At 30.5% G+C, this 13,968-nt stretch overlaps 3 protein-coding genes across 5 annotated transcripts in view; 1 reads left to right on the top strand and 2 right to left on the bottom strand.

Moving 5' to 3' along the window:
* Window positions 1-5,707, bottom strand: part of LOC141460914 (monocarboxylate transporter 14-like) — a 107,205-nt gene extending 101,498 nt beyond the window's left edge. The window contains exon 1 of the mRNA XM_074141365.1: window positions 5,373-5,707. The gene's annotated coding sequence lies outside the window, so the exon portion shown is untranslated. The remainder of the gene's footprint in view (window positions 1-5,372) is intronic.
* LOC141460919 (uncharacterized) lies at window positions 2,720-8,384 on the top strand. 2 transcript variants are annotated; one of them, XM_074141381.1, is made up of 7 exons: window positions 2,720-2,856; window positions 4,200-4,307; window positions 5,898-6,129; window positions 6,211-6,281; window positions 6,356-6,479; window positions 7,461-7,748; window positions 8,204-8,384. In XM_074141381.1, the coding sequence occupies exons 3-7, from the start codon at window positions 6,034-6,036 to the stop codon at window positions 8,294-8,296; spliced, it is 672 nt and encodes a 223-aa protein (XP_073997482.1). In that variant the 5' UTR covers window positions 2,720-2,856; window positions 4,200-4,307; window positions 5,898-6,033; the 3' UTR covers window positions 8,297-8,384. The 2 variants fall into 2 exon arrangements, with proteins under 2 accessions (XP_073997482.1, XP_073997483.1); XM_074141382.1 differs by lacking the exons at window positions 2,720-2,856; window positions 4,200-4,307 and having other exon boundaries at window positions 5,759-6,129.
* Window positions 6,006-13,257, bottom strand: tzn (hydroxyacylglutathione hydrolase tenzing norgay). Of its 2 annotated transcripts, XM_074141379.1 has the most exons (8): window positions 13,213-13,257; window positions 12,695-12,772; window positions 12,520-12,622; window positions 12,015-12,136; window positions 11,105-11,322; window positions 10,865-10,968; window positions 9,756-9,900; window positions 6,006-8,552 (listed from the first exon to the last, which is right to left on the bottom strand). In XM_074141379.1, the coding sequence occupies exons 2-8, from the start codon at window positions 12,763-12,765 to the stop codon at window positions 8,425-8,427; spliced, it is 891 nt and encodes a 296-aa protein (XP_073997480.1). In that variant the 5' UTR covers window positions 12,766-12,772; window positions 13,213-13,257; the 3' UTR covers window positions 6,006-8,424. The 2 variants fall into 2 exon arrangements, with proteins under 2 accessions (XP_073997480.1, XP_073997481.1); XM_074141380.1 differs by lacking the exons at window positions 6,006-8,552; window positions 9,756-9,900; window positions 13,213-13,257 and adding an exon at window positions 10,240-10,439 and having other exon boundaries at window positions 12,695-13,022.
* Between the last annotated feature and the right edge of the window lie 711 nt (window positions 13,258-13,968).

Below are 13,968 nucleotides of genomic sequence, written 5' to 3'. Positions count from 1 at the left end.
TGGTGGTCTAGCAATTGTGGGTCAGTGAAAAAGTTTGCGCGGATCAGTGTCTGACCCACGGGTCATAGGGTCGCCATCACTGCCTTAGACCGAGAGCTGTCCAACCCCCTACCGGAATCTAATCTAACTTAAACTCTAATCTAAATCATCTTAAAGTCAAGATTAGAAATTTATGTTTAGAATATAAACAACAGATGTATTCATGTTTCTAAACATAATGGGTAAGTTAAACCACTTAATCAAGTGTTAGAGCTAGAATTTCCTTATATTCTACATTACATACATACCGAACTAAATCTCTAAGCCACTTGGCGGTAGGTGAAATGGTTTTCTTAAGAATGGTAGGTGAAACGAAATTGTGTAAGACAAGAGAGAGCTGAATGGTATTTATGATATTTTTTTTTCTAGGCAAATAGTTGTACGTAAAGAATGTTGAGGTAGGTATGAAGAAAAAGATATGCGACATAAAAAGAAGCATCTCTCAGAACTCTCGGAATAACTTTAGAATGTCTGTATAGCTTGGACACTTCCAAGGAATTGCATTCTTTAATTTTATGTCAGAAAAATTTTGGGTTTACCAGTTGTTTCAAGAAATAAAATTTGAAACAAAAACCTATAGTATAGTTACTAAGTTGATAATAAATTCCTGGATACAATATATCTTTTCTAGATATTGCCAATCACAGGGGTAACATTATCTAAAGTGTAATATCCATTTTATTAAAGCTAAATTGATTTCTCAGTTAAAGCTTACGAGTAATAAAGATGCAACATTAATTACCTCTTTCAAACTACCATGTGCCTAGATCCGACAACATAATTAATTTTTATTAACTGACTGCTCCTATTTTATAAGCTTCAAAAGCTGTTTCAAAATAAATACTTAAGAGAGACTATAAAGAGTCTTTATAATTACGAAAGTTTATAATCCAATATCGATAATGACAAAGTTAAATGTACATTTCGTTTTTTTCCCCTTGAAAGTAAATAAATCGGGAAGTTTTTGGTATATATATATATATCTATATAAAATTCGGTACCTCCATTAAATTTATGTAGCTTTTTTTTAGACTTCTTCTTTTCTTCTTAGCAAATTTTAAATTGTAGTTACATTTGTACCATGTTTTACTCAGTTTTAGAACTTTTAATTTTTTTATTTCGTTGTTATTTGAACTACCGTAATTTAACTTTACCTATGTATACCATCTCTTGCCACGGATCCTAGAAACAATAAATAAAATAAATAAAAAATAGAGCAGAGATCAAGAGCTATCTGTCAGAAATCAAATTTTAAAATTATGAAAACCAGTAACTGAACTAACTTTAATACGAATGTTTGTCAAAAAAAAAAATTGTTGTTATGTTACAGCAACATCAGAGGAAGGGAAATATTAAAATAAAAATTTGTATATCTATATGTGAACGAGCAGAGCCTGTTTGGCCATGTAGAGTACTGATTAGTCCTTTGTAAAGAACACAATGGTACATCAAAGAAGCCAAATTGGACACAATACATAAAGTGAATGGACAGAAATTGCAGAGTAATTTTATTATAGGCTTGAGACATACTACATCCCTCAAAAAAAATTTTTTTTTTTTTATATCATTGATATTTTGATTTCAGTACGAAAGGAATGGATGTTTCAGTTCTATGACGTAATAGCAACAGAGAATGACTAAAAAACAAATATCTTGTACAAAATAAATAAAAAAAAAAGATGAAGAAAAGTGACACGAGTCGGCCTAAAAAATTTTCAGTCTATGGCAAAACATGTATTTTCAAAATATTTAGGAATATTACTGTACTAGTAAGAAAAAAATTTGAGCAGATTTTAATTTTTTTGATTCAACAAGACTTATCAGTTGGTTTATCCAAATTTGTATGTCGCGTGAAAAAATCACTTTAGTGCAAGTTTTTTGTCTGTAGTTTAAGATTTTTTGTCTATAACAAATCCTTTTTATTAAATTTAGTGCATAAATTAAAAATATTAGACACGTAACCATTGCGTTTGTACCAAATTGGACCTACTAGTCCCAGAACAAAAAAAAAATGTTTAAAATTGAGTGTGATTTTTGACCACCAGTTTTCGTTAATTTTTAACAGATCCTTTTTATAGAGTAAAATAATTAGATTACATTAGCTTTGTTAATTTATCCTCAACAGAGAGAAAATATTTTTCAAACGTTCAGCATAAAAAAGTTAAAGACAATTTTACGATAGAGAAAAGATTCGTGAAATTTTCTTTTTCTAGGGCTAGCATGATACAAAGTTGGGAGATGTGTCCCAATATTTTTCTACTTATTTTCAACAAGAAAAATTTGATTAAAATCGGTTACCTCTTCACTTTATAGTTCCTGGAAGAGTACATCAAAGTACTTTGTTGTTCCCAGCATTATATTTCCCCGGGGTCCGGTAAGTGACGTGCCTTATGTGCAATACATATTATCTGGGATACGTAAACCCTTTTAACGTTGTTTCTAGCTATAACACTGTTGTGTTTACTAACCCTCCATTAGCAGTTGCCATATTGCAACAGTGGGACCTGTATCTGGTTGTCCATAATGCACTAATAAAAATTTTTATTTTGATAAATATTATAAAATAATTAAAATTAAAAATAAATAAGGTAGAAAGAAAACAAACAATTGGAAAAAATGCATGTAATAATAATTATTTAAAAATAAAATCATATTTACAAACACAAAAGAGAAAAAAAAAACATATGGTAATATACTCATGGAAGATATCAAAACAGGACAATAACCCGAAGTGGTATAATTGTCTTTGATCTTGTTCCGATCAGCATCACAACTGGACTGTTTCCTACCTCAGCTCAATAAAATGTTGAGTAAGCAGTAAGTAAAAGTCGTATGTTTACATCAGATATTTTTTTTTATAATTATGAAAATGGCGCTGAATTTGAGAATTATCAAAAATCTTAAGGCAGAACCTGAGCATAAATAAAGTGTATTGAAGCATAACAGCCCACAGCTTAGTGGGCTGATGCACAAAATTTCTTTCTTAGATTATTTCTGCCATCTATGTTATTTTCTGTAAAAGTTGGTGATAAATATTCTGCACGTTTACCATTTAGTTTCCCATCTGGTTAAAGGAAAAAAAATTTAGGAAATAGGTAAAAATACTTTTTCAATAGAAAAACATGACAGCATTGTGGGGTTAGGAGGAGAGAGAGAAGAATTGGTAGAACGTGAAATCAGAGTGCTATTTAAAAGAAATAGTGGGAGAAGAGTATTCGAATTCAAATCAATTTTCGTTAACAGGGCCTATAAGTGAGGTCACCAATTTTACTATGCCTGCTAAATTAATACATTCATTAGTTCTTATAGTTGGTACTCTTGGAGAGTATTTATCAATAACATCTGTAAACGAAAAAACGTTTTGAGCACTCAAATGACTTTTTTTAATTTGTCTAATTAAATTTACCTAATACACGTTCAAGTACAAATTCAAATAGAATCACCAAGAGAAAAAACAGCCTCGCAAGGAACTTCGCTTAAATAAATTACCTGGAAAAAATTGTTCAAATATACAAAATCTACATCTTATGAAATGTTGAACAAAAGAAAAATGTATTTTTGATCCACAGGACCTCAAAATGTCTGCTACGCGAAAAACTCAAAACAAAAAATTTGTACGATTACAATACCTCCTTTTAAGAAGGATAAGAGAAACAAAAAAAATGTTTTAGTCGGTTATTTGGTTTTTATATAAGTTTATTTGAGTTTAGATTAGACAAGAAGGAGAATAGTGATACACTCTCGAACGATATGAACCGATTCTATCTCTTGTTCTGAAATGTTTACACAATGCCCAGATTCTGTAAGCTCTGTATACGTACTGAAAATTTGAATACTAGCAAATTTAGTAAGTTTTTTTTGCTCTTGCTTTCAATATTTGAAGCTGTTATCACTTTTTCTTACCCGTAAAGAGAAAGAATTACAATTGTCGAAATTGAGAATTCACCGTTAAAAAAAATGTTTATTTGAAGTACTCTAAACATTATACATTTTTTCGGCTTGCTAGATCTTTCTTTATCCCTCTCCTACCGGAGCGCACACACACGCTACAAGCACGTGTATTACTTTTGGAGTGCGTAAGATAAAGTAATTTAATATTAAAGATTCCTCAATCTAAGAATTTTACCGTTTAAGTACAATTAAAACTTCTGTTATCATAGATTAGGCCGAAATTCGTCAATTGGAAGGCGAGATTATACTATACTGTTTGGAATAGTCTGGCTTGCAGCTGAGAGGCCCCAGTTCGAGATCACTTTTGATGAATTTTGGTAGGTAATTTTTTTAATTTTAAAAAAGTTGTAAAGATTACAAGAGGTTTAACCAAACCTAAGAAGCCATTTTCCTTGAAATCAGAAAAATTAAAAAATCCAATCCTGGAGTGGTATGAGATGAGCTTCTAGCTCCAATGGGCGTGCACGCAGTGTGTAGTTCGTCAAGTGCCACACGTGTGAGCGGTTGTTCGTCTGCGATTAATTTTACCAGAACTGCACTGTATAGTTTTAAATAAAAAAAGAAAAACTAAAATGGCACATACGGTTGGAATAATTTTTATTGCTTATTTGTCGGAACAAAAACGTTGTACCGGTATTTAGCTACCAATGATTTTTTTCGTTTTCAGATAGTATGTTTTCACATTCACATACACAAACTTTTCCTTCAAACTCGCTTACATCTTGCAAAATATCTCAAAATAAATATTTCCGGTTAAACTGAATTCGAAAATTTATCATGACTGCAAAACTTTCCCTTACCTTTATTTAAAAAAAATGTAACAGTTATTTGGGTAAATCGAAAGTAAACTGTAAACAAGGTAGTCCAAATAAAGTTTGTTTTTATTTTTAACTTATCAAGAAAAATATTAGCCTAAACATAGAAGTATTGAAGATGTAAATCCAAAGAAGTTTTACCTACAAATCGTGACAAAGAAGCTTCCTTAAAAAATGATTAAGTCAATCAGCACTTTCTCTTCAGTATTTTAAGGGAAAAAGACAAAAAAAAAAAAAATAAGAACATATAAGTTTAAATGAATGTTCAATTTTTTTAGAAGCTATAATTATTCTATAAAAATAGCACCAACATACATGAAAAGGTTATAAGAAAACTAATAACTTCCTTTTCATATCATAATAACAGATTTGGGCTTATCGGCGTTTTTAGGCCTCTTGCCTTCCGCGAATGATATGAAAGGAATCCTTATAAATTGACCAAAGTTTTGCAATTTATTTTACTTTTAAACATAATCTAATAAATTTTTAAAGCAAAAATAACTAAATGTGCAAACTTATCCAAACTACTGCAAAGCTAAATATTATAAAATTAAGTTATATACTCACAAAACGCTAGAAAATCAGCGGAGTGTTCATTTCTTCTGATAGTAGACAATTCTAGAATTTGAGCAAATTTGTACTTAAGTCGTTGTACTATAATCACAATTCGTACTCTACTGATAGATATATATATATATTGTTTGTAATATTAATCAATAATTGGAACAATGAATGTTAAAAGTATAGAATGATTGAAATATTTGGCGGGTTAAAAAGAAGAATGATTAAAGTTTGCTTGAAAATTACTAATCTTATTTCGGAATTATTTATTTATAAAAACTTTAATCACACTAACTAATCGTTAATTTAAGGTAGCTTAGGATTTAGGGCTGCAGCCTAAGCCAACCACAGGGCACAGGCAACCTCGAAGTTATCAGTTCGGTATTTGCAGCTGATGATTTCGAGCTTATTCTTATGTCTGTCAATGTAATACATTGGTAATCAATAAATACATTCATTAAATTAATATTTAATCACTAAACTTGTAATCACACAATAATCCCTTCTTTAAAAAAGATGCAATTTTTTCAGAAATAAAAAACGGGAATTAAATTTTAATAATGTTGGCCTAACTGTGTAGTGTTATATTTACGTATGTGTAATGTAAATGAATGAACATTGTGCAGTAACGTAAACCTAGTTGAAACTTTTTTTTTTGCTGGTTAAAATGTATACTGACGAATCTGAGGAAGAATCTGAAGAAGTGGATGTTTACAGAAAAAAATATCAACTAATTGTAGAAAGATGTGAAGTAATTCAGCAGGTATGTTCATTGTACATGAACGTTGGGTACGCTCAACACTAGGTTTTACTGGTTCTTACATTATCTTGAATTTATTTTTAGGATAATGAACGTTTGGTCAACAGAATTCACCAAGTAAAAAAGATTCTGAAAAGACGTCGGAAAGAGAGAAAGTATGAAAATAAGCAACTTGCTTTTATACAGTTGTGAATTCAACGTTGATCTTTTCTATAATCAACCTTTACAGATTTTTAATGGATCGACTAGATATGCATGGAGATAATTGGAGAAATGTACCTCTTCCCTTAATACTTGAGGATCTATCTTCGGAACAGTATCCATCTAATAAATTTGGGTCATCAAAATCTAAAGTGAGTTCATTTTATTAAAGAAGTAAATGTATTAAGTAAGGTGGCTTTAGTTTTAAACTTAAGAAGCCTAAGTATGTAATCGCCAGTTACTTTACATCAACTTTTACATTTTCAATGCAAAGTTGAGCATGCGGCATCATCATTTCACATTAGTTATGTTGTTATTTTGGAAACTTTTAATAGGTTTCGGATTTCTATAAGAGTACTTATTTAAGGCTCACTTTAATCTTGAGAAAAACACTTCCATTTAAAGCTTTTCGAAAGTAATGGAGTCTTATCTTCTGTATACCTTTTACCCGATTTAAAATATTTTTACGATAATTTGGCGCTGGCCCATGTAAATCTAAACATCATCTACTAAGCTGAGCTTTTATTATATTTAGATAAATATTATATTATATTTAGCATTTGCCTGTTTCATACTCTCTAAGTAAAAAAATTTAACTAAGTTGTAAAACTACATTGTACTTTTGACCAGTAATTTTAGGGTTAGCCATTAAGCTGTAGATGTTGGTATCCTAACAATATGTGAGGTTCAGGTGAATTGAAAAAAAAATTCTTCTGAGTGAGGAATAGATTCTGTCAATGTTCTGAAGTATTGTTGCTTAGATACATACTCGTATATGGCAGGACCAGAACGAAAAAGAAAAATTAAACCTTGGTATAGGAGGGGTGTTGAAAGGGTAAAAGCAATTGATTCTGCGATAGTACGATTAAACCTCACTGAACGGCAACTTCTTTACACCAAGACAAAGCTAGTAAGCAAAAGTTAGTTCTAAATATGATTGATATTTAGAGAGGATAGCGTCATCAATCATATAACTTCTTCAGCTGTTACAATGACTGAGAACATTTTTTAATTGAACTGCCCACAATTTATAAATATAATTAATTTTTTATTAATGATTTAAAAATTTGATCAGTAGGTATTTCGAACAACCACTTTCGTTCAAAAAATATTTAAAGATTTTTTATTTTTAGACACCTGGATCGTCAAGTGGTAAAGACGTAAGCGGAAAGAAAGGAACATTAAATAGTGGAACTTCTGGAAGCAGTGGTATTTCTAATCCTTCCACTAAAAGAAAGGCAACGAAAGTGGACAAGAATGCTCCCAAAAGACCAGCAAACCCATTTTTTCAGTTTTGTCAAGAACAAAGAAATTCCGCTATTGAAGAAATGGCAACAATTGGACACAATGACCTTACCAAAATTGAAGTTACAAAACATCTTGCTAATAAATGGAACATGCTTCCAATAGATGATAAAAAGGTAATCTTTGCTAAACGATTAATGTTAAATGTTTGGTTTCAAATCATTAGAATAGATCTTGCTTATTACAAAAAAATAAACAAGAAACCAAGATTTCTCATACAAAAGTTTTGGTGGAACAGAATCTAAGTTTTTTATTGTACACTGTTGGCTTCCAGAAAGTGCACCCTCTTAGAAAAACAAATAAGCCTAAGTATCCTCTAGGCTAATCGGGATGGAATTAGTTGAGTATTTAGTGTTATGAAGATCCTGGGTTCGAGGGCTACTGTTTGTTCATAAATTGTTTCATTCCTACGATACTATTACACTGCTCACCGGAGCTACGTTTTCAATAAACAGATAACACTGGAGGCCAGCAAGTACATTGAAAAAGGCTTCAGGCGCCAAAGACTGATGAGTCACCTCCTTTTTCGATTACTTCACTGTTTCTTACTATTTATTGTTTTTATTTACAGATTTATTACGATAAATATGAAAAATCCAAGGAACGTTACAATGCCGATATGCAAATGTATGCAATGACAAAAAATAATACTTCAGAATCATGAAGACTGAATAAAGAGATTATACCAACTTTTTTTTTTAGGTTATATTTTGTGCTGTACATAGACTTGTATAAATAGATTATTGTTGTGATATTAATCTTCTAAATTTCTGAATCCAGAACCTTCTTTTTTTATGCCTTGAAATTATCTTTTAGTCGCCTAACATATTGCATAGTTGATACAGCATCTGTGCACCCACATTTCTTTTGTAAAGTTTGATTCTGTACTCTCATAAATGGATTGTATTTCTTTTCCTCACCTGAAAAGGTAATCGTTAATTTTTTGCATTAATTGAATTGAATATAATAATGTTTAACAAAAGTTTATTGCGTTTATTCTTACGTTTAGTAGAATGAACTTAAGATATAAATTAAACATTAATATAATTAAGTAAATCACACTTGACTTTTTAAGTATTAATAACAGTACTTAGTCAAGTTTTGAAAGAATTAGATTTTAGAATTAGATTATTGAAGTATTAAATTAAATTTTACATTTCCGGCGATGAGACAAAAAAGCAATAACTGCAGTTCAAAAATTTTTTTAAAGCTGAGAGGGCAATGCTTCGTCAATCTATGCTGCATAATATTTGTTTCAAAAATTTCAGGGAAGGAGATAAAGAGTATTCAAAGTAATGCAGTTACTCAGCCTAATTTATTACGAGAAGCACTAGCAACTGCTTCTTGAAATCGAGAAATACATACACACTAGAAAAGAAAGAAATAAATACCAGAAAACCTAATTGTGTGTTAGGAATCGCCCATTGTACCATTAAAAGGCAGTTGCAATAATGCCTAAAGACACTGAAACTGTCAACGAAATATAAGGATTAAGTATGGTCCCATGATAAAAAGTATCCCTTAAAACAAATAGATCTGCCTGGCCAGTCTGCTCTTGCTGTCTACAAGACAAAGGATTTGCGATAAAAATAATGCCTTTCTTTAGGTGTAACAGCTTTAAAAGATGTGAATTTCGAGTTTTTCTCTCAATAAGCAAGCTATCTGATTTGAGCTCACTTCAGCAAACTTTTGATCCACAAATACCCAACTTGTCTGAAAAATACTTCTCTTAATCAAAAGTAAAACATTCTTCAGCAGCAAGATGAAGTAAAACCACATGCCAAGACCAATTTTGCGTCAATTAGTCTCGCAAAATTAACGGGGGCAGAGATTTAAGTTTTCCTCCTCCTATGCTTGCTAGTAGCATAGATCTCACTGATTCAGACGACATAATTCGATCCATGGCTCATTTTTGTGAGGTGACCATTTTCTACAGTACAAAAGGTACAGGCAAATATTATTTGTCTCCAATGAACTTTTGAGTATAAAAGGAATTACTTTTACAAAGATAAGTTGTAGTGATTAGTAACCATAAAGTAAACAAAAAAATAATTTAAGAAAGTAAAAAACTGAAATTTCTTCTAATTAAGAGAGCAAGACAAAGTTGTAAATTAATTACGTACCAATTGTTGATGGAACAGTAGGTTTCTGTTCCTTGCGTACTGATTCTGCCCAATCCAACTTATCTAAAACATCCGAATTATCTGGTTCCAGAGTTTTTGCAAATTTTAAATTTGACGTCGTATACTCATGGCCACAAAATACTTGCTAAAAAATAATCAAAAATTTATAACAAGAAATTATTACAAAAAGTTGAGAAATCTGAAAATAAAACAGTGCTCTCATAAAAATCTTGAACACCGTAACTCCAATATTAAATTTCAAATTGACTGTTAGAATACAAAATTGTCAAAATTAGTACCTTAAAAAAAAAATAAAGAACTAATTTAAAAATGAAACTCATTCATTTTGATGAAATACTACATCTAATTTGTAAGTTGGGCATTATAGTGCGCCTAAAAAAATAAGCGATTATTCACTCTTTTTTGTTTGCTATTGCTCATAAATACATTAATATTTTTATAAACATACACCTTTGATTGATTGAAATATTTGTTTTCCATCATTTATAGACCTTTCATTTGTTTAAGTACTTCAATTCTTTCAAACCCAAGTTTTGTAAACAGTTTTATTAACATGTAGACATGGGCCAGCCTTAAAAATATCCTCCTAAGCTTGGCCACCCAGCGTCACGTTTTATAAAATTTGTAAATTTGGAACAGATCTTTCCACATTTTCGTTGGTACCTGATTTTACGCACAAAACAAATACTAAATTCATCTTTTCAGCTAATTATAATTTTTACTTAAGGACATAAAGTTGTAATTTAAGTTTTAAAAAATAATACATAAAAGTTACAGGAGTATTGGAAGCAAAGTTTTAGCAAAAACAACATTTACCTCATATTTATTTTTAATTGTACCAACTTTTTAAGTTTCGGCCTAGTTAAGCCACTATGTAGGTATCGCTTGGCGAATGGCTTAAGCCGAATGAAACTTTAAAAAAAAATTGTTTAGATAAAAAATACAGACTGTAGAAATGTTGTTTTTATTATAAACTAAAGCTACTTAGGGACACTCGGCTTTTAGGAGAGCAAATCTTATACACATCACTTTTTGAGTCACTTCGCCCATTACCATGCTAATTAATTAATTTTATAAAAATTTAATACTGTATTGTCAGGAAGAGTGCCTAGTTTCTCCAGCAAAGCCTTACACATTTGGTCTGCTGTTCCTTCAAAAAATCTTCCACATCCAGCGACAAATAATGTATCACCTATAATAAAAGTAAAATACGTAATATAACCAAAACTATTTCAAGATATTAAGGAGAGGAATCAACGATAAGCCCACCATGAGAGATACTTTAAAAATATACTATATGAACAAAATTTATTTAAAAGATTTATTACCTGTAAAGACTGCCGGAGGTTGTCCCGGATTTGAAACCACATAACAAATGTGACCACCTGTATGACAAGGGGTCGATAAACATTCTACATCTAATTTACCGATATTCGTTTTATAACCATCAGAAACTTTCTCAGTAAGAGCTTCGATCCTATCATCTCCGCCTAATACAGGAACAGGAATAGCTTTTACCATTTTTTTATTGCCACCAGCATGATCCCTGTTGATATCAAAAATAAGTAACCAATACGTTGTTTAAGAACTTGAAAAAAAAATCGTATTAAGATAACAATGTATTTAGAACACTAACACGACTTTCTCTTCCTACTGTTTTCATTACTATAACTTACTACTTCTCTTTATAATCTGACTCAGAAATTATTCAATTTACCAAATTATTTTTTTTAATGTGCACAATATACTAAAATGCCAGCTTAGTTTTACACTTCAGAAGGACGCTTACCTACACTACTCACTCGAAAACTACCCCAATAAGAAATTTCTTAGAGAAATAATTCGTATGTTTGTTAATTTAATGTTTAATGATAATCGCTTTTTCTAAAAAATCAAGTTAGAAATCATTTACAGTAGAGTGCTACTTCTAATTGAGGGATTTTTGAACGCCAAGTTACAGTCAGTCCTTTATTGATTCTAAATGAAATATTGAAATCTCCGCAACTAATTATTCGTTGATTTTGTAAAAAATAAAATATAATAAAGTAGGAACAAAGGTTTAATACAGTTCTAGTGAATTAGACGCGATTATTAATAATCCATACTGAGTTATACTTGAAAATCGTTATATATACAACTTTTACATCATCTTGCGATTCCCTTTCTTCAACCAACTCAATGAATGCATTATGAGTAAATCAATATTTACGAGTTTATAAATAAAAATGAATCAATTACCAGTGATGATGAGTAGTTAATACTTTTGTAAGTTTAACACCTTCATCATTGACAGCTTTAACAACAGTATCAGGTTCTACTGGATCCACCACAGCAGCTTCTCTTGTTGATTCATCAACAACCTATATTTTATTTATTAGTTTTCATCAAAAAATAAATAAAATTTTAACCTTAAACTTTCATTAGGGTTGGTGTTAAAGTAAGATGACAATACGCAAGTTATCCTAACTAAAGCGTAGTTGTTTCTTTAAAAATTAACGAAGTAATCAATGTAATAGACGATAACCTGTTGAATACTGAAAAAATGTTACAATGTATCGTCAAAATATGAATCTACATACAACTTTCTTTACGCTAGAAGAAAAGTTTCAATCAATGTTTATAGTTTGGAGAACATTTTAAACTTAGTTAAGAATGATTTGCTCAGATCAACAAAATTAGTTGCCGTAAGCTTTGATTTAAGCTAATTGAATAAATATTTTTTATCGTACACTGTTCGACTTACCAAATACATGTAATTATCTCCTAGTGCTGGTAATACTTTAACTTTCATTCCACTCATATTTATATTTAAATCACTGCTATGAGCCCCCCTAGCTCCAATCAAACTAAGAGAACAAAAAATATTAAATAGAATAAATGATTTATATCATTAACTACTTTAGTTACAGATTATTTACCTAACTTTAAAGTATGTAGCAACTAATCCTTGTGAAACACGGTTCGGCAATATTTTTAACAAACTAAACATCACAATCCTTAAACAAAAAAAAAAGAGAAACTCAATTTTTACACAATGTAAGCGCATACAACACTAAGAAACAAAGTATCATCACTGATCTCTTATCTCTGACGTCCCTTATATTATTTGTTTTAATACGATAATATTCCGTTAAATTTATATATAATGATTTATAAATGTCAGGTAGTAAATTAACATAATTCAATCCCTAGAAATTCGACAACATAGTCAAACCAGTATGTCTAAAAAGTAAGAAAAGTCAAATAGTTCAATTTATTATGTTTTAAAACAAATTTAAGAAAAAAATTGACATTCATTTCAATCCCATCAATTCAAATTTGTGTATTTAAAACATATGATTAGGTAACACTATCATTACAATAAGTTACTATTATTAAATTATTATAATGGGGTTATTAAATATATTAAAATTTTTATATTTCCAGTTTTTCCTACTTTATATGTAGAACATGTGGTATACCAATTGCGCAACCATTACTTGTCCTTAACTGACCGGAGGACTCTGCCCTCGGGCGCCCAGTACTGTCACAGGGCTTTTAAACATTTCAACCAACAACTCTAACCACCTCTCTTCAATGGAAGCCGTAAACGTGGAATCGCAATTTCCGAAATACATATACATATGTATTTGTAATGGGTGCACACATTTCTTTATAGAGTTATCGCCGAAGTAAAGTTATCGCCTATTTTTCAGCTGGGGCAAAACGTCCAACTACCAATTACATTTCTAAATATTTCATAATTTAATGCTTGAAAGGAGCTAGCCATATATATTTTAGCTATTCTTAAGCGTTTTTCAACCCTAAAAGCGTACTCTGTGCTAAAATTCTTTCTTAATTTATGTAGTTATGTTTTGGGGTGAAAAACGAAGCAAAATAGCTAAACTAGAAAGGCTCTGGTTTCGCTATTTCTTCACCACTTAGTCTAAAAAAAATTGTGCACGAGAAATTAGAATCTATTAAATTAATGATAAATACAGCCGTAAAAAGCTCCGTGAGAGCACTATGGTGTTTAGAGGAGGAGCCCCCAAATTAACATTAAATTAGGAAACTATAGGCGAGAAGGTGTTTTGTTGAGTTAAAAAGTAAAAGCCCGTACCTATTACAACCCACCTCAGAAAACGTCTCCCAAAATTTATAAAAATATTTTTAATTTAAATTAATCGTTGAATATGTACGTCCATGACGTTAA

This window comes from Rhodnius prolixus, unplaced genomic scaffold, assembly GCF_049639745.1.
Source record: "Rhodnius prolixus isolate KJV_2025 unplaced genomic scaffold, Rpr scaffold_6, whole genome shotgun sequence".
Taxonomy (NCBI): domain Eukaryota; kingdom Metazoa; phylum Arthropoda; class Insecta; order Hemiptera; family Reduviidae; genus Rhodnius; species Rhodnius prolixus.
Note: the sequence above shows the minus strand (reverse complement) of the source record. Positions and strands in the feature narration are given on the sequence as shown.